The sequence below is a fragment of the Nyctibius grandis genome, chromosome 3, assembly GCF_013368605.1.
Source record: "Nyctibius grandis isolate bNycGra1 chromosome 3, bNycGra1.pri, whole genome shotgun sequence".
Taxonomy (NCBI): Eukaryota; Metazoa; Chordata; class Aves; order Nyctibiiformes; family Nyctibiidae; genus Nyctibius; species Nyctibius grandis.
Genome location: NC_090660.1, coordinates 15,236,798 through 15,256,783, shown reverse-complemented (window position 1 = coordinate 15,256,783; position 19,986 = coordinate 15,236,798). Strand labels below are relative to the sequence as shown.

Genomic DNA, 19,986 nt, shown 5'->3' with positions numbered 1-19,986 from the left:
CTGCACTTACTGATAGAGGGCTAGAAATGTTCTCTGGTACGCTGTAAGCTATGGGCAACGGGTGTAAAACATCCCCATCCAGAAAGTGTGACATTTATTTATTCTCTTCAGTTGTGTGATCTGAAATTCAAAATGCAAGAAAGTGTTTACCGAGACTAAACAGTAAAATCCTTTTGAGTGCTTCAGAAAACTGGTGCCTGTCTAAAATCCTGCAAATTGTAATAATTAAAGCACAACATTTTTGTGCTTTGCTTTGATAACAGGTAAAGTGCTTTTATTATTAAGAATTACTTTTTGTGAAAGAAAAGGGAGAACCTGTTTCAGATGAGAATCAAACGTGCTCACTTTTTAATGGACAGTACATTTTTGTACTTTTACAATGTTACAGAAGCATAGATTTCCAAAGCAGGTTTCAGACACTGCCTACACACAGTTTTCTGTATTTTCATAGATGAGGTTACTGGGGGGCTATAGAAATGCCAGACCTTACCAAATCAGATCTGGACCATGTGTGTACCGAATGCTAGCAAGCCCGCATCAGCAAAGCACAGGGCTGCTGCTTGTGGTCATAGGTTGAGATTCGTGGCATAACTGCAACTTTATTCTCAAAGAAATATATTCAAAATGAAGTAGTTCTAATTCTATAAAATCGAAAGGCCCAATAGAGTAAAACGTTAAGTGGAGCACTCTTCTTGTTTGGTTGCATTACTGTTAATGTAATGCTTTACAGAGATTCAGAGCATAAATGTGCTCATGAACACCCTCCCTCCTCAATTTAAGAAATAAGAAATTATAAAGATTTGTCAGCACTCTCAGAAAAACTCCAGCTCCAAAGATTTTCAGTTTATGCAGATTTCTGTTTGCCCCCCGCCAGGGATTAAGGACATAGGGGAGAAACAGCTGCCAAATGGTTTTATAGGTCTATATAAAACCAAAAAGTTTAATACCGTTGAACCTCCTAAGTTGGTAACTGTGAAGGACAGCGAAGTTAAATCTTCCTTACGCAATTTTTTGCAGCTTATACTTGCATTTAAATTCAGATTTAAATGATCCAGAAAAGGACTATGAAGCTAAATTTACTTTGGTGTCATGAAGAACTGCAAACTTGCATGCAAACTACTTCTGTTTTATTTAAAGCCGGGGTTTTCAGCTAGGACTTGAAAAGCCTGACTTCTGCTCCCATTGGCTTCCCTGGGATTTGGATCCAGCCCAAAGTCCTGCAGGAAGGTAGGGGAAATGATCTAGGTCTAATTGTCTATTCTGTTCGGAGTCTTGTGTTACGGGGTTAGGATAACATGGCACTGTGATGAATGTTCATCTGTCAAGAGTTCAAAATCTGCTGTCTATGCGTGGCAGTAATTAAATCACCTTAATTGTTTTTCATGATTCTTTTCAAGAGAGGGAAAATTACTTGCCTTGGATTAGCATATTGCCAAAGACTGGTATAAATATTTATGTGGTGCACTCTTTCAATAGAAAGCCTGTACATTCTTCACAGGTCTCCATAGTTCTCTTCCTCTGAACACAGAAGAATAGTCATTTGAATGCACTACTTACCATCACTTCCCCCTCTCGTAAAGCTTCAGTAGATATTGGGCATAACAGTAAAAAAGGTAAGTAGTTTAGAAAGAAGAATCTCTTGCAACACATTGATGATATTTAATTTTGTGTGTAAGCTGCAGAATCCTTTGAAGGTCCATAAGTTTGTGAAACAGGTTTGAAAGTTCCAAGTTTTTCCTCTTAAGAGTTGTAGAAAATACACAGCATTGGAAGAATTATTGGCTTCTCTCTCTTTTTTTTCCTGCTTCCACATTAGGGGCTCATGTACTATTCTTATATTCTAAAATACTGAAAAGAGAAAAAAAGTAAGAATGTAAACTCTAAATAAAGAGCTACACACCTTCCTTTTTTATAAAGGCCATCAAGCAAAACATTCTGAAGAGTATGAAATAATTATGCCTGTGTTAAGAACTGTGGAACAAAGCGATCGGTATAGTCCTGACTTGAATAATGCCAGGATTTCACTGTCGATCATTATGGAAAACTCAGGAAAGCAGTCAGTGCACAGCTCTTTCATGGCTCTGTTCATGTGTACGTATGGTCCTTGCTGGGTATGTGGAGAGATGCATTCGTGTTGCATTACAGGAAGTAAGTCGAGGGTCTGGTGCTTCTCCATAAAATTATTCTTCTACCTGCTGACATCAGAGGGTGAAAGTAATGCTTTTAATGCCTGGAAACTTGGTGAAGTTTTATATAGAAATACCTTTCCAGAAATGTCAGTAGCAAGTTAAAATCCTTCTTGGCCTATTTCAGCATTGTACATAAAGTGTTCACATGCCACTCTCTGGGGTTGCTTTCCTCTGGGACAGCTGTACCCCTTGATACACCCGGGCACTGTGAAACTGAGCTTTCAATTGCAGTAAAATCTCCTGAGAAGCTGTAACACACAACACAAATGCCTGCCCTTTAAACAGCTACTAATATTAAACAAATTGTTCTTCTTTTTCTTTCAGAGTGCTGTTTCCAAGTTTATACTGTAAAAGTCACGACAAACCTCAGTATATGTAAACATTCAAATTTTGGTGCATGCTGCTGAGGTTAATAGTTTGCTAAAATGTCGAGATCAGGAACAGCCAAACATTTTTAATACAATACCAGAGCAAGCTTGTTTTGCTAAGACGTTGCAGCTTTACTAAAGATATTTATTGAGCTCCCTTCTATTCTAAGGAAAAAGGATATACTTTTAATGATAGTGGACATTGTACGTAAGTCATGGGATCATTCCTTTGTGTTTTAACTATTCCTGTTGTTTACACTGCTTTGACAAAATCCAACAAAGCTCCTGACAGCGTGCCAAGAGAGAGATTTAATGAGTATTGCAACGTAAACGGAACTGGTGAGGCACAGAAGGTGCGGCTGTAAGAGCACAGCAACTCCGAGGCTGGACCACAGTGCCAGCTCTCCAGTTCGCTGTCTCCATCCGTGACGACGAGCGTATGCCTAGCCATGAGTAAGAACAGGGCAAGTGGGTACGAACATAATACTAAAGTCCTCCCAGCCTACAACTACTATTTCTGCGCTGAACTTCCTAATCCAGATGTGGTTTCTAAGTATTTTCCTTCCATAGTTTGCAGGATTTCAATGACAAAGCATTTGGTAAGCTACGTTTTTATACACAACTGGGTATGTTATGACAAAACTTACTTAAAATGCACATTAGGCAAGGAAAAAACAGTATTTCTAGGTATCTTCCGATCACGTGCAACTGATAGGCACATAACTAACAGTAATGGAGGGTGCACTTACATGTGTGTTGGTGAGGAAAGGAAACATATAGATCTGTACAAAACAGAGAGGGAACAGACATCTAAAATGCAGTGATTGGGTGGGGTTTGAGCAGTAAATGCTAATACCTTTGCTAGCTTTGCACTTTTGTTAACAAGTTAGGTAGTATTATGCAGGCTTTTGGTCCTTAGCAGGAGAAGTTTTCTTAAGTTACTTCTAATAAGTAATGTTTAAATACTGTATGGTAAACTGATGGTTGATCTGCAATAAGAACTAATTTTTCCCTGTCTGAGAAAGTGAGCTGTCTTAACCTCTGCACTACGGACTGGGAAGAGAAGGAGATTACAGAGCCTGAATTTTATTGATATTTTTCTTGATGGGTCCTCTCTGTAGAATGTATCCTGAAGGTTAATGGTGCTTCTTTGCAGGTATAAATGGCTAAGGGAGAGATAAGCTGAGTGGTAACCTTGAGACAAAGCAGGAGCGATGGCATAAATTAGGAGTGCAGTAGTGTTGTATCTACCACCAAAACTTAACAACAGAAGTTTCAGGCATTAATGGAGAAGTAATCTTCATACTGTTCAGGGAATCAGTCAGAAATTTTATATTCCCATGACAGCATGCACCATCTACAGCTGTATTCTTGGTGGAAACTGAATGATAAAGAACTTAACTGGAAAGGTGCTGGTATTTTGGAAGAAATTATTAGGTATTTAAAGGGCCTTTATTCAAAAACAAATATTTTTTTGTAAACATGGTGAAAACTTAGATTTAAATAGTAAAAATGTTACTGATGGAATTGTGTCTCTTTATAAATTAGGGCTGCGCTATTTATGAGGGTGTTTATTTTGTTTCCTAGCGTACATTCACAAATCATGAACTGGTATGCAGTGCTTGTTCCAGTAATTAAGCTGTTTTAAACAAGGATTTTGCATGTACTGTTTAAGGGACCAAGTTCCTTAGAGTATAAAACTGGCTGCCCTTCCAAGCCTGTGTCCTCTAAAAGTGTAAGATGTTGTTACGTTTCTTTGAGTTCACTGGAAGCTTAAATAGCAATTAAACCTTTCTTTCCCCACACTTTCACCATTAAGTGCACTTAGTAATCCAGTTGTGAATGTGGAGATTTAAAATTAAGAATCTAATGTATTTTACCTATTAGAATAATTACATTCCACGTTAATAAAATGACCACTAAAAGCAATTTACATTGCAATACTTACACACCTAATATGAGGAGATTTATTACTGTATTTGCCTTTTATTTGAAAGTGAGAATGGAGGTCACATTTGTAGTCTCAGGTAGTCACAGCAGCTTATTCTGTACACTATATTGTTAATAGAATACATTACTACACATTTCAATCTAACTGTACAAAATTATAAAATACATGTTAAATGGTAGCGAAGGAGTTTGTTCTAAATTAGACACTTTGTCTATCCTCTGCTTTAATAATGTTATCACACAGCACGAACAACACAAAACAACAGAAGTTCTAAACAAATGAATTTTGGGAAGCAAGAAAAATAAGGGGAGGTTTTTAAACGCCACAGTGTTATGGAACTAGTTTTGAGTTTCTGTTTCTCTTAAAAAAACCCACAACAACCCCTTAAAAAAAAAAAGGATTTCTTTTCCGTATGCCATTAAAAAAGCTTAATTTTAAAAATTAAAGCTTAATTTTAAAAACTGCTTAATTTTTCTGCAATTTCTAATAGAAAACAAATTCAAGCACAGCAATGACTTGAACAGAACCTGATCAAAATTTTTGCTTGTTTTTTTTTAACATATGTCTTAAAAGTGTTTATTGTTCTACAGATTTAACAGTAAGCAATAAAGAGCTATACTGAGTGTTCCACTTTGCTAGGCAAAGCTTGCTGCCAATTTATGACTTACAGCACTTGAGTTATTGTCCTAGTCAGGTTCTTTTCTCCTGCAAAATTCAGGAGCTTTGTGAAAAAGGGAAACCTTCCATAAAGTGATGTGGTGCCTTCTGCTAATAGCTGCATCTCAACAAATTTAGAAAAGGACTCAGTGGTGGAAATGTATTTTAAACCTCCCAAGTCTCAGTGATGCAAGTCTTACATTCTACTGTTCCGATCTGTTAATTGTTAAAAGGAGGATGAGACTGGTTATTAACTCTTGGAAACTAAAGAAAGAACTACTGAAATTTTTATGTCACCTCCTGAAATGTCAAGGGATGCTCTTTAAAGAAACCACACAATGCAGCTTGTGATATTTGTAAGTATCAAGGTCCAGGAGATGAAAATTCTGTTCATCTCTGGTTTTAATATTGAAAATGAACTATGTATTTAGTAATTTAATTCAGATGCTGTATACTTTTAAATGAAACAGAGTCAAGGAGAACTTAGTCTTAGTTACTGGGTGAGGGGTTTTAAATCTAACACATCTTTCATGCTCAGTGAGAGAAAAGGTCATCAGCAGAATAATGTATCCGGTTACAGGTAGTTCAATGAAGTTTTATTGTCGAAGTAGGGCAGGAACGATTTTATCACATGGGACATACAAGCAAACGGATTTCAAGACTACCTTACATGCTATTATAAATCACAGCAATATATTTTAGAACATGTGAACCATTAGAAAATAGTACTTTGGTTGACAAAAACTGAGTCTCTCAGGCATTTCTTCTGCTGAACAAAAAAGCTCAGACATGTGCAGGGAGTTTATGCATCTATATGTGGCACTGTAGGATGCTGAAGATGGTCCGGTGTTGCTTCAGGATCAGAGTTTTCTCATTGCTATGTGTTTCCTGGACCCTCAATAACCAATTTCTGCGTGGAATAGAGTTGGCCAATAGTAACCTGAAATCAAACCAAAATATCAGAAATCTGAAACTGAAAAGTAAATAGGTTATAATTTCAGCTTCACAAGAGAGATTAAAAACCAACGAAGAACCGAGTAGCCCATATATTATAAGCTTTTTCATAATGACATTTTTCTTTTTATTTTTTGTAAATAATACTGTTACCAGCCTAGACCTTAAGAAAAATAACTAGTACATAAAATATCTGCATGTATAAATTCTTGAAAGAATGACATTGAGGAATACTGTTCAAAGGCTCATATTAAAAGCTAACATTAGAAGTTACTACAGAGGAAAAGCAAACAGGCTGTATGTATAGAAAAACAAAAAGATTAATATAATGAAAATAGAAAGATGGATATAGTCAGCAGATATTTCTTATTATGCTTTTTGGCTGGAGAGCCTAGATATAAATTGCATGGTGTGGTATTGTTTTCCAGTTCCTTCGGAACCCTAATTTAATTTACCTTACAAATGGTGAGAGCAGTTATACAGTTAGTTCAGCAGTAACATTTTACACACAGTGGAACCGACCTCTTGTTCATGAGATGGTATTCACACCTCATATATTTGTGCTTTCTAGTGCAACAAGGAAATGACAAATGACAAAAACGCAACATTGATGCTTTAATTCCTCTTTAGTACTTTCTAGTCTGCATTGTAACCTTGGTAAATTGTAGTCAGATGCGCAGCTGGCGGTAGGCACACACAGCTCTCTGCTTAACAGTCGAGATGTGGAAGGAAGAAGTTTCATGCAAGTAGGGCAATGTAAGCAGGAGAAGACAACATTTATTTTAAAAAAAGTATGAATTTTAGAGTCTAATTTTCAATATCTATTACGCCCTTTCTCACCCCTACTTTCTTCCCAAGGCCTGGGTAGAAAGTAGCTCTGTGTCTTTTTCACACAAAAAAAGTTCATACATTTAATTATGGAATTAGGACAAAAAAGGCTTAATTACACTAAGCACAATATATTTAGTAGAATTTAATACTGCACAAACTAAGCCTGACAGCAAGTCAGGCTCTCAAAGGAGTAAAAAGTTAGGGAAAGAAATTTTTCGACATTTTTCATTTACTGTTTTTGAGGGGGAAAAATCCTGGCAGCTCTTAAATAAAAATTTCTCATCTATGCCCACACTCATATAAAATGTAAACAATATTGCCTTTTAGGAAATGAACTAATTCATCTTGATAAACAGCCTTGTCTGAAACTTGTAACGCATGGATTTTAATCCTGAAATATTTATTACAAGGGAGGATTTATGAGCCATTCTTAAAGGAGCAGAAGTTCTCCCTGCCAGCAAATACTCCCCTCTTTTGGCGCTCTGAACTAAGTTAGTAACAGCACATGAACAACTCTGATTACTTTTGAAGTTACTTATGAAGAATGTTGCATACAGAATATTTAAAACAAAGGCCATACACAACTGTGGCATGTGTTACCAACAAATTTTAAGCTGTCAACAAGTGTTACTTATCAAAGAGAACTCGCTGCCCTGGGTTATGTGGCAGGCCAAACACTTAGTCGCTGCCTTACCACAAACCACGCTGTAGTACTTAATTTTCGTATACTGTGTTTTGGAGCCCAAAGAATCTTTAATCCTTTCCCACACAGTACAGCAAATTTAATGGGAGGCTCAGAGGGATTACAAAAATGCTGAAACCTGAATTGCATTTTTTTTTCTCCACCAACTGGGGAGATACGTGAGTACGTGACTTCTCAATCATATTCAGACGGGACAGACGGCTTTGTAGGAGAAAGGTACGAGCTGTTGTTTGCGGTCCCTGTGCCAACAGGTGATATTATCTACTGCTGCACCTCTTGACTCGAACGCAATAAAGTCATAGATGTGTGTGTTGAGCTGCTTCCTTAGCAAACCACGGGTGTGCGTGCATTTTGGCGAGTGCACAGCCACCAGCGCTGGGCTGTCTGCCTGTGCTGGGCTGCTGCAGCTTGCCTGCTCTGGTGCCTCCCTTCCAGAAGCTATGCCACGACACTTTAGGCTGAACTTTGAAACGTAAGGATTTTTTTAAACTGTTAGCCTTGAATTTCTAACATTATGATCAAGCCTTTCCCATGCACTTCAGACAAAACAAATAGACCTTTCCTTTATAGCTGCTGAAAAATTCACACCTATAAACATCCACTGCCTCAGCAGGACTGCACCACTATTTACACACTGACACTCATTAACCCTCTGCTTACAGCTTCCTCACCAACACTAAGCATTGCTGTGGGTCTGTTCTCCCAAATTAAAGACTTACGTGGCTATCTGTTGTGTTCTTTTTTCATCACATGTGTTTGTAGCTTGTACACTGCATGCCATTTACCCTTCTGGTAGGTGGCTGGAAGCCAGTGCAGAGGTCAGTGTCAGGGTATTTCCATTAATCATTGGAAGCTTTTGTGGGAAAAAGGCTCTACCATTTGCTCAGCAACTTTGTTACCCAGAATTTTATTTACCTCTGTAAGATAACACATTGCAATTAAATTCTGCAGGAAAGAATGTGCAATAAAGAACCACTTTGTCACCAGGAGAAGACAATAAATAGATGCTTTTCAGATCTTACTGAATTATTCAATGTTTAAATTCTGCCTGCAAAATTATGTACTTTAAAAATAAGTCTGCCTGACGAGTCCAACCCTCAAAACCTGACAATTTGTCCTTATTCAAAGATTTAGTACAAGTCTATACAGTCAGCTTTTTCTTGTGAACTTGAAAAACTTAATCTTGCCTTCCATCTGAATCCAGCGTCTGAAGACTTAGTTAAGTTTCAGAATGGGATTTATCAGCAGATGCGAGACAACAAATGGGGAAAAAGAAATTACTGAACACTAAGCACTGGTCCATCCTGTAACCCAGCCATTCTCTGGTTATTAGGTGTTTGTGTGTTCATACAGGAACAGTACTGGCCCTTGCTCGTGGCTGGCAGCAGCAATCACAGGCAGAAGCCACTTCATGGAATCTTTCACCTCTGTTGGGAAAAAAGCAAGTAGGGGAGGTTTTCCCCAGATAACAAAATATCAGAGATGTGTATGGGGTGGTGCAGTAAGAATTAAATAGTAGAATTAAGTAAGAAGAATGAAAGACGTAGTATTAAATATTGAAAAAGATCCCGATGTCCTGAAGACATTAGAAGAACATGCTATCACCCTAAAAATTCAACAAATCCAGTCAAATTGTCCTCTCAAATGGTCTATGGCTGGCCAGTGCCTGAGTCTCAGGGACACCTGTGGCTGGTGAGCAGGTTATGCATAGCTTCCATGCCAAACCACGCAAAAGATACAACTGCAGTGGGACAGTGGTGAACTGGGAGGTAGCCTGAATCCTGGGGGCTGCCTTCCTATCTGACACAGCTTGTGGAGTAGATCCTGCAGATCCCTTGTCCCTGCTTGCAAAATACTACTAGAAGGTCTTCAGCTTTTGAAGGTATGTGGCATGTCTTGTGGTTTTTATCCATATGAAGATTTTACTTTGCATCTCAGAATTGAGGTAGAAGTGACTGCTCCCATTTCTGCAGGGCTGAAGATAAGTTGACTGGGTTTTAACAATTTTTCTAATTTGCCTCAGTCATTTTAGAGTGCATCGTTCTGCTCTGAAAAATATGATGGCATCTTTCCTTGACAGCTCTGTATATATTCAAAATGGCTCTCCACTTTAATAACCACCACATTTTTCCCTTAGTTGTGTTGGCTCTGCAGTACAAAGGTGGCCAGGCATCTCATTTTCCCATGTACTTTACAGAATCATTGCGTGGTGAATAACCTGTGAGCTCTAACAAATCCTGCTGAGCCCTGATGAAGATACTTTCTCTCACTGTCACCGAACTACTAGCTACCTGCTTGGGTGAGGTCTCACTGACAAATTTCAATATGAATGCCCTAAAATTACTGAGGTAAGTAGCTAGGTGGCAGATCTGAGGAAAGGTGATGTCCCAAAGGAAATGGCAATGTACAGCCAAAGTGTACACCCACATGGGTGGATCTGAAGAAGGATGTCCACAGCTTCAGTAAACAAATATAAATCCAAAATGACAAGAAATCTGGCTTGTAATATCTCTTAGCAGGATGGAGACACGAGAAGGAAAGACAATTTAGGTCTCGGCCCTTGAAGGAATCTTAGCACCTTGCACAGCTGGTGACATATCTCGATTGAGTTCCCCAGCACATAGAAACATCATCTTCCTAATTGCTATGAGGGTATGTTCTTATGTAAATCAAAGCAATATGACTACAGACTCTCATAACGGTACTTTTACTATCACTTTCTAAGCTAAGTCAATATAAGAGTCATACAGAGGAGTTTCCCTTTTCTGTCCCTTCTATGTCTCATCCCATTTGTAACACAAATAACAAAATCAACAAACAGTGTTTGTTTATTTAATAACTCTCCCCTCATTTAAATATTGTTTCTGAAGTAATCACTAGGGAACAATTTTCTGCCCACAAAGGCAAACCAACCCCTGGGATTTTTCATGCCACTGTTTATTTTTCGATGGCAGACAAGAGCAGGAGTGGCCTAACAGGAGATGGTGCAACGCTCTTACTCCATGTAGAATCACCTCATTGGTAAAGACAAGGCCTAAACACATGAAAGTGCCACCACAGCACAGGAACATGAAAACATCATAAAACAGCAATTCCTTTAGCTCTCAAGTATTTAAAAATTTATTTCCTTTAGATGGTCATCACAGGAGAAGTAAAAAATGTTTCTTGTTTTTCTTAAGGAAATGCATATGATAACTAAAGTCGATGCACTACAGATGGTTTTACATATTAAACACATTTACATATATAGAAAATATATATAGGTTGTTATATATATGCATGCATAAATATATTAAAAAATATATTAAAAGACCAATCTCTATACAAACATAGCCATCTTCTCTCTTTCGTTGCAACTTTGCTTGCAGGGAAGAAATGGTTACCTTATTACAGCCAGGGATCCCATATAAATATATGCATTTTCATGGTTCTTTGTTATGGAGAAAAAGGAAAAAGTCCTGTTTATTAATACATCTATACCATACACACACACACATATATATATTTTAAATCAGATTGGTTTGTCCTGTTGCACCTGAAAAGTTGGCAGGTGTATCTCACAGGCACACTGCTGAATCTTAACTAGGAAGAAAAATCCGGAACGATGCCGCAGTCATATCGCATAGACTGCTGCTCATCTTGGCGTCTAACACTGTATGAAGAAGTTTCCCATTCCCATTTTCTTGCACTATGATTATAAAATGCATATTAAGTGAATGCTGACAAGAACAGAAAAGTACAAGAATAATGATTACTTTTAAGAGCCGGCGACAGTGTTACAAGTTGTTTACTCACTATGTTTCCTGTCGTACGATGCCAACCAATTTGCAATCCTATTGCAAATGTAAGTGAAGTGGTTATTATTTTTAAGCAGCATTATCTTTTTTCCCTTGCCCAGAGTCAGATATGCTATACACAGCACACTTTATCATAAATATTTTTCATATTAACTAAAGCCAGTTTAATATCTTTTAAATTAATATGGACAGCAATTTTTGAAATTATCTTGTACTGCAATAATAAACACACCAATATGGTACACAGTAATTTTAAAAACTCAAACAGAACCAAAAACTCATCAATAACTGTTCAGTGCTTTGCTAAATCTTTGTGTTGGTATTAAATGCTGTAGCAGCAGCTTTACTTATTTTTGCTTAGGAAAGAACGTCGAAAAACTGCATTTGGCTCCTTGAATACATAGGCTATTCCAGTTCTTCAGAGCTGGAATCAATATGGAAAAAACTGTATCATTTCAGAGACATTTCCGTTATTTTCAGTGATTCCATTTGTCTACACAGGAATGGGACAGGAAGTGAAGGAAAGCATGGAGCTGAGAAGTTAGAACTATGGTATATTTTATTTCTGCCTGTGTTTTGGAAACGCTGTTTTCTTTGTTCCTTTGTCCAAAACATCTTCTACTGCCACTGCTACATGAGGCTTTTGAAAAGGCAGCAAAAATTAATTTATAGCTACCATTTATCTGGCTTTCACTAAGTAGGAAGGTGTGAAGTAAAGTAAACCAGCTAATAGGAGAGAATTTATCTGAAAGTTATTTCTCTTAATAATGATAAATTATGTAATTTTGTTAGGACCATATGCACTGTATCTTGGTACACCTTTATTCAGCCTATCAGAAGCAGGATGACATATTTATTTAACACTCTTAATAATTTATTCTGTGGGTCTCCCTGAAGAGATACTTTCCAGTGAAAAGAGCAGAGAATCGTATCTAATCCAGCAATGATTAACACATAAAATACTGTAAGCATATACACTCATGTATTTGTATATGATGATCTACAATAGCAATGGACTCTTCTTTTCAAATGCTGATTATTTCTCAGTTAAGAGAGCCTCTTTTTTTTTTAAATTACACAAACATTTCCTTACAGACAACATGGGCATGACAGACACGGCCTTTGCTCCCGATAGCTACACACTTGAAATAGCTTGAAAGAAGAAGTAAGGGTCCTCAGCAGAGAAAGGAAAACATTGGAAAGCCACATGGACAAGATCATGTGGCCCTTCAGTAAAGGCACACCGTTTCATTTCTCTCATGTCCTGCAAGCCTCTTGGCCTACAGAATAAAGGAGCGTGACAAGGAAAAATGCCATCTTAAAAGTATGCAGGGCCCAAGAGCAGATGGCCCGGGCAGCAGCCTGCTGCAAAGGGGAAGTAGCATCTCTCTGCTGCTGCAAAGGTCACCTTACAAAGGTGTCAGACAGTGGGCCACAGGAAAGCAAGCAGTGACCGATTTTGGGCTTAAACAGCCAGGTGAAGGTTTGATACAACACACGTCTAAGGAAGAAGCAGATCTGCAGAGGTAACACTCTGACCTGGTGTGATCTTTGCACGCTTTCAGCATCCTGGCTATCTCCAGGCTCCCACCTCTCCTCTCTTCCTACTTGTTACCTGCTAACGTATTTCAGCATCTTGGCTTTTCTCTCTCGTTTACGTATAAAACCTCTACCTCCACAGGGCAGCTCAAAGTCTTCATAAAGCCAAACACAGAAGCAGCAGGTCTTCTGAAGAGTCAATCCCGTGTGGGTAAAGGGGAGAAACTTAATATAGGCTGATCTCTTCTCAACATAGCGTGCAGAAGAGAAAAATCACTCAGTTAAGATGCTGAGTGGGGCAAGGAAAGGAATACAACACATTAGTACTTGAAAATACAGAGACAAAGACCTGGATAACATTGTGCTGAGTGTGGTATAACAGGTACTCTAGTAGTGCTGAGACATTTGGTATGTAAATGCCCAAACCATTCACAGAGGACCCTATGTTTTGTAGCAACTATATAAGCAGAATTCATCAAAGCCAGTGGCAGTGCCTGCCTTACTTTTGTCAGTAGTATAATACAACAGCCACTGTCACAAAACACACATTCTGCACTATGTCCAGGAAAATACTGTAATGTTTGTGTATCACAGATAAACTAACTCCACAATGCATACAAAGAGTAAACTGTCATTTTAAAAGGAAAATATTTCACTCTTCAGTGTCCTCTTGGATCACTAATTGTGAGAGACTTTTGGAATGAAACACTGAAGAAAAATTTAGTCCTTATAGACAGGTATAAACAAGCACTAAATATGCTTACTGAGAAGTGTGATAAAATAATTTTGTAGCACTAATAGGCTTTCTTACCGTGAACTACTGCAGAACTAAAATGAGCTGCCCCTTTATGCTCAACCACAGTGATAATTTAAAGACCACCTTTTACAACATTTCTGTTTGAAGTCAGGTGCTAGAAATGCAATGTACTGGAAGAATCAAGTTTAGCCTTACTTCTCCTGCAAACTGGGGAATGTGGCTGCTGGGAACTGCAAAACTGTTACACAAGGATGTATATGGCATGTTTCTAGGTTAATATCTTTCAGAAAATTACTTATCCACCTGTGCCCCCCCCCCTTTTTTTTTAATACAGCACACCACTTTCTACATTTATCCTCCCTCCTAATTCCAGAAAATTTCTGCAAAATTTCTTTTTTTGTCCCAAACCACTGGAACTTAGAGAAAGCTTCAGAGACAGCGAATGGCACCTGGACTTTCTGTGTTCTTAACTAAGATTTGTTCTTAACTAAATGATGATTGTTCTTAACTAAATGATGATTGTCTAAAGCCTTGAAAAGCTTGCATGCTTTATCTTCACCATGTTTTTAAGTGAATGATCCATAAAGTAAGTGCAAGGCATCAAATTACCTGCATTGAGAAAGGCTGAACTTCAGGAGCTAAGACATCTTGAGATAGCAGGTACCAAGGTACTAAGGACTGAAAAGCAAGACTGGCTGGTTGTAGTTCTGGGAAAACGTACTGAGGGTCTATGTACAAGAAACACGGCAGAGAAGATGTCGGAGCTCACCCAAATGAAAAGTAGTTCAGGAGTGTGCAAGCCCAGCATGGTGAGAACAGCCAAAGTCGATGATTCTTCAATGAAGAAAATGCTGTCAGTGCAGTGGCACAAGGCAATGCAGATTGCTCTAGAAAATGTGTTTGGCTTGGTAGCATGGAAAACCTTTGTCACCTGCTGCCAGTAGCTATTCTGATCCCAGCTGGGCCTGCGCTTGCTTCCATTCAAAGTTCACACCTGTAGTATCCCACATGGCACAATAGTCACCCATGCACACTCGCCACACTTCCACTTCGATTTTTATAAACAAGAAGTTTTCACAGTATCTGCAGTACGAAAACATGTGACTGCACGTACACCTGCAGTAAAAACTCCATGAGACAAACAAGTAAACAAGTACACAGCATGTATTATGCTTGAGGACTCTCCAGTGGGAGCTGAGGGGACACTCTTCCTTGCAGGATCCTGCCCAATATTTTACAGAAAGTATACAGGTAGTAGAAGTGCATACTACTCTCTGAGCTCAGATCTTAGATTAGCTGCTTAAACAAAAGAATTAACTGTAACTAGTAGGAAAACTGCAGCAATTAAGACAGGTTGCCACAATCACCTGCTACAGAAAGATGTAGTAGGCAAATATTTTTCCTTTCAAGCAGAACATACTTGTGTACATCTGGTAAGGCAATACAGTATTTAATTAAATAAACTTGGATTTGTGTTTTTATTTATTCTGAATCTTATCCAAAACACCAAACATAAAGGTGAAAAGTTCAGGTGACGCAGAACTGGAATACTGTTTAACCTAGCAATTTAAATTTTAGGTTTTGTTAATGGCCTTTGAGCCACAAGAATATTTAAAAAGATGCATTTTTATCTGCTACTGAAGCTACATTTTGGGAGGTGAAAGACACCATGAGCTGCTGAATTTTTACATGAATGGATGTTAGCCACAGTTTAATTATTTGGTGGTGATATGTCTGCTTCAAGACTCCAGACTGTCCTTACTGAGATTTGTAGTGCTGGTTACAGGATGGCACCAGGTACACTGCATTTTGTAAAACTGCCAGGTGCTTTAATACCATTTTAAAGTAACAAGCCTTTCAGCATTTTGGAAAAAAAAAAAAAAGGTCAATTCTGTAACATATACGCTTTTCCAAGACGTAAGACACAGAGAAACTCCTTTTTTTTCCTTGTCCTTCAAGAATGCTAAAACCAAGGATTAAACTTAATTCTATATAAGGAACAATTTATGTTAAGGTTCCAATATGTCTCTTTCTCTGCACTGATGTTACCTTACACACACCTCAGACATGATTACAGGCTGAGCTTTTCTCTGTGCACATTTGAATTACAAAATCAGATTTGAAAGAGCAGAAATAACTAACTGAATTTATCTTTAGAAAACATATCTGTATTTCCAAAGGTAAATTTTGTATTGGATGGTTTTGATTCAATCTGTATCTTCACCCAGAAAGGAGCACCCCATCTATGTAAATACTTACATGTCAAGTCCCTGTTGCAGTGTTTAGCTGATCCATAAGTATATAAGGAAAGGAATAAGTTTTTATTTTTCTGCATTAACAAGACTTCTTTTTTTTGGCAAAATTCTAACAGATTACTAAACTACAGTCATCTGTTCCTGACAGAATCACAAGGATAATTTCCTTGTTTATCTGACATTCTCTGATGGAGGATATCCAAGGATTTCTTTTTTCTTGCTCAGCCATCATCCTAGGTTTAGTATCTCCAAATCCCACACCTGAAAGTGACCCAAGCTTCAAAGAGCTTTTTTCTTTTTTTTTCCCCCTCTTTTCAAAGAGTTCCAGTGAAAGCCCTACAAAACACACGACATCCTTGTTCTCACACCATCAGGGTGTGACATAGTCCCTTTAGCTCTTGGGAATCAAAGGCATCAGCATTTGGAATTTCAGCTGGATTCATTGCCTGGACTGTCTACACTCCTCAAAAACCCAAGCAGGGAGCAGATGTGAAGAAAGGACATTGATGTTTTAGGACTGAGGATGGATTTGTTGAATTTCAGTCAAGGTTTGTGACTGTGAGTTGTCTCTTCCTGTCCATTGTACTATGGACACCCTGAGATCAATTCTCTGCTTCAGCTCAGTTTCCAAACCAACACTCCAGTCAAAAAATGTGAGTCTGATCTACTTTATTAAGCAGCCTCTGTGGAGCTGTAACTGCAAACACAGTGAACCACTCTGTCCCTCTTGAAGATACTCCAGGTGAAGGTGGGTGGACTTCTGTCTTCCTACAGCCTCTCCCCTGGAGCAGGAATTGCTTCGCCTGCCTCTCAGCACCGAGGCAATCGCCACTTGCAGCACCGCACCGAGCCAAATCCACGCTCGAACCTGCCCAAGTTTAGGCCAATGTCCTGCCATCAAACCTGCTCTCCAGACGGCGAGCTCGCGCTCAGGCAGTTCCATACACAAATGAGTTAATTTCCCAGTGCTCCGCAGCCCAGCCCTTTTTACAAATACTAAGAAGAATTAACGAGGGAGAAAATAATTATTTGCAAACTCTCCAGCTTCTGAGGAGGAGATATCTGTGTTTGTGTGGATATAGGGTATAGCTTACATTAACTTGTTTAATTGGAAAAAACTATAGCAGTGTTTTTTTCCTTTTTTGGCAAAGATAAATTACTGGGTTTAGCACAGCTGTACAAAGAGTTCTTTTCAGTAGTGTGGGTGGCAAAACACTTTCAGCAACTGGCTTAATTAGCTCTTCCTTCTTTGTAAGAACACAGGACAGTTCGCAGAAGAAAAAAAAAAAGAGAAATTGTAACAGGAAATGTGGTATAAAATAATCCTGTTTGCTCTTCTGGTTTTGCCAATTCTCCCATATTTAATGTCACACTAAATGGAGGCTTGCCCTGGTATTTCCCAGCACAGATAACGATTAGGAGTGAGAGGTTAGTACTTATTCCAAATATAGGCAGGAAGAAATCTCTGTTCCACTGCACCGGATAGAGTAGAGCATTCCTCAAACAAAACACCCTGGCCAAAACCAACCAGCTCAGCGATGGGCTCGCCACAGAGGGCTTCCCCCTCAGCAGAGCTACCATACGGCTTGTGGGTGGCTTGTGTAGCAAGGACTGGGAAGCCCGAGCTGCTAACGAGACCCGCTCCCCAGTGCAACCTCTCTGCCACGGATCATTTATGTGACAAAAACCAACACGGGTGCCAAGTACAATCATTTCAGCTTCACTGCTCCCAGCGTACAGCATGCCAACTGCGGTGTAATAACCCACGGCCACAAACAAGCACTGACTTTAACACACAGACCCCTTCCTTTCCGTATGAGCTGGCCAAAAGCACTCGGGCTCTTCCACCAGCACACACACGGACGTGCAAAGGCTCTGCAGCTGTCAGCAAGACACAGCTCCTACCAGATAATAACTGGGCTTGCAAGATCCACTTGACCTTCTGAATGTCAGTGAGGGAGAGGGTGAAAGGCCAGGAAGGGCACAGATGTTTGTGTTTACCTTCATTATAGGCCATTCAGGAAACAGCTGGAAATCTTTTCTAGCTGTTGTGTTTTGAATAATGACTCTGGAGCTGTACTTGAGTGAATTACAAATCTACTTAAAAAACAATCCAAAGCGTTATGAGCCATTACCGATGTTTCTCTTTCTCCTAACTAGACTGAAGAAAGGCAGGAATATGAAAAATTTGTTCGGAAAAACTGAACGTGGAGGGGAAAAACAAAACAGAAATATTTTAAGAAGTCATAATAACCAATTAATGAGGAAACACTCAAGATACCTTCAAGAAAAAGCAGGCAGTGAAACTGCAAATAACAGCATTTACCCATATCTACAGTTCCTGTTTTTTCAGGAAATTATTTTTATATTTGCCCATTCATTTCTTTTGGCAGCAAGTGGAAGACAGAGGGTTACTCCTACAGATAACATTAGGCAGCCTGATTGAAAACAAGAACCAATCAAAACTTCTTGTAACTGCCCACAGCTCGTTTCTGGTATGAGCAGCCTGATACTGAGAATATTTTCTCATTCATGCCTCTTCATAACAGTTGTTAGAAAGCCTATGGAATTTTCGTCCTTGGAAGGTTGTTGATGAATCTTGAAAAGATTGTTTAAACACACTTTGGGAAAAAAAAGAAAAAGAAAAAAAAAAAGGAGCCAATTAAGGGGAAAACATTGTCTAGGATTTTGTCAGTGAAGAATCCTGTCAGAAATTACAATTCTTCCCAGTTTTTGTGGCTTGACAGGTTACATATTTCTTTGTTTTCTTTCTATTTATCTGTATAAAAAACATTGCAACATAAAGGGAAACTGACTAACTGTAGACAGAAAACAGTGAAGCTACTTGCTTAAAAGCTACTATGAGGGACATAAATGGAAAGCAGATTCCTCCATTATTTTTCAGGACTAATCACCTCAGAGTTACTTTTAATAAAAGGAGAGCAAGATTAACTGGCAAGAGATTAGAAGTCATTCTTTAATATATGTAATGTATTATATTCTTTAACACACACATGCATCCCCAGAATATCTTGCTCATTCTATGCCAGCTTGCTCATTTTGCTGTTTAAAAATACCATTAAAAACCTATATATAAGCCTGTGTACAAAAGAAAACGCCCTTTGGGAAAAAAAAAACACAAGAAAGCGAGCCAGTAGATGGCATTGTGGCACTTCAAAAAGAAATTCCAGAAAATCCCACTTCAAAAAATGCAAGCCCAAGTACTGTGTTTAACCACTTACTGCTTAACCAATGCAATATTTTGCTCCTGCTCAATGCTACACTTGCACAACTGAATAAACAAAACCACACGATGTAGCTGCACTGTCATACTAGCCCGGAAACAAATCTTCTCTGCTCTGGTTCCCAAATTCAGTTAGCTCTGTATGCTAGATTTACAACCCAGATTTGAAAAGATGATCCTTATTTGATGACTAATGTCCCATGAGCCATGGCCATCAAGGGGAGCCCAGAAAGGATGCGATTAGTTGAAAAATATTTTCTAAAAAGTAATCATATACAAGATCTTATAATCAATGCAGATGATACTATTTCCTGTCATACAGAAACTACTGCGGAATAGATATTATCCCTTATTCTGGAGTATTATATGAATACTCCCATTTTCTTTCAGTTAAACTGCTGATAATGCCCTCATGGCTAGGGATGAGAAGACTGTAGCAACCCACCAGTTTCTTGTGCAACACAGCAGTTCGCTGTATTGCTAGAACCACAAAAACTTGAAACCATTTTGCAGCACTCAACGTACAGAAAAACTCAGGAATTTACTTTAAGAATTATATTCCATACACAGGCAAACTTATTTAAACTGAATTTAGAAGTGCAATTATCAGTAGTTTATCTGCATGCTACTTTATAGATAAAACTGCTTTACCTTGACCAGCTCTGAGCAGGGGGTTGGACCAGAGACCTCTGGAGGTCCCTTCCAGTCTCAGGTATTCTATGAGGCTTATATATCAATGCT

At 38.6% G+C, this 19,986-nt stretch overlaps 1 protein-coding gene across 1 annotated transcript in view; it reads right to left on the bottom strand.

The window, feature by feature from the left end:
- Nucleotides 1-4,486: 4,486 nt before the first annotated feature.
- LYRM4 (LYR motif containing 4) overlaps nt 4,487-19,986 on the bottom strand; it is a 97,297-nt gene continuing 81,797 nt past the window's right edge. The window contains exon 3 of the mRNA XM_068397092.1: nt 4,487-6,105. Coding sequence (XP_068253193.1) covers nt 6,043-6,105 — 63 coding nt within the window. The 3' untranslated portion in view covers nt 4,487-6,042. The remainder of the gene's footprint in view (nt 6,106-19,986) is intronic.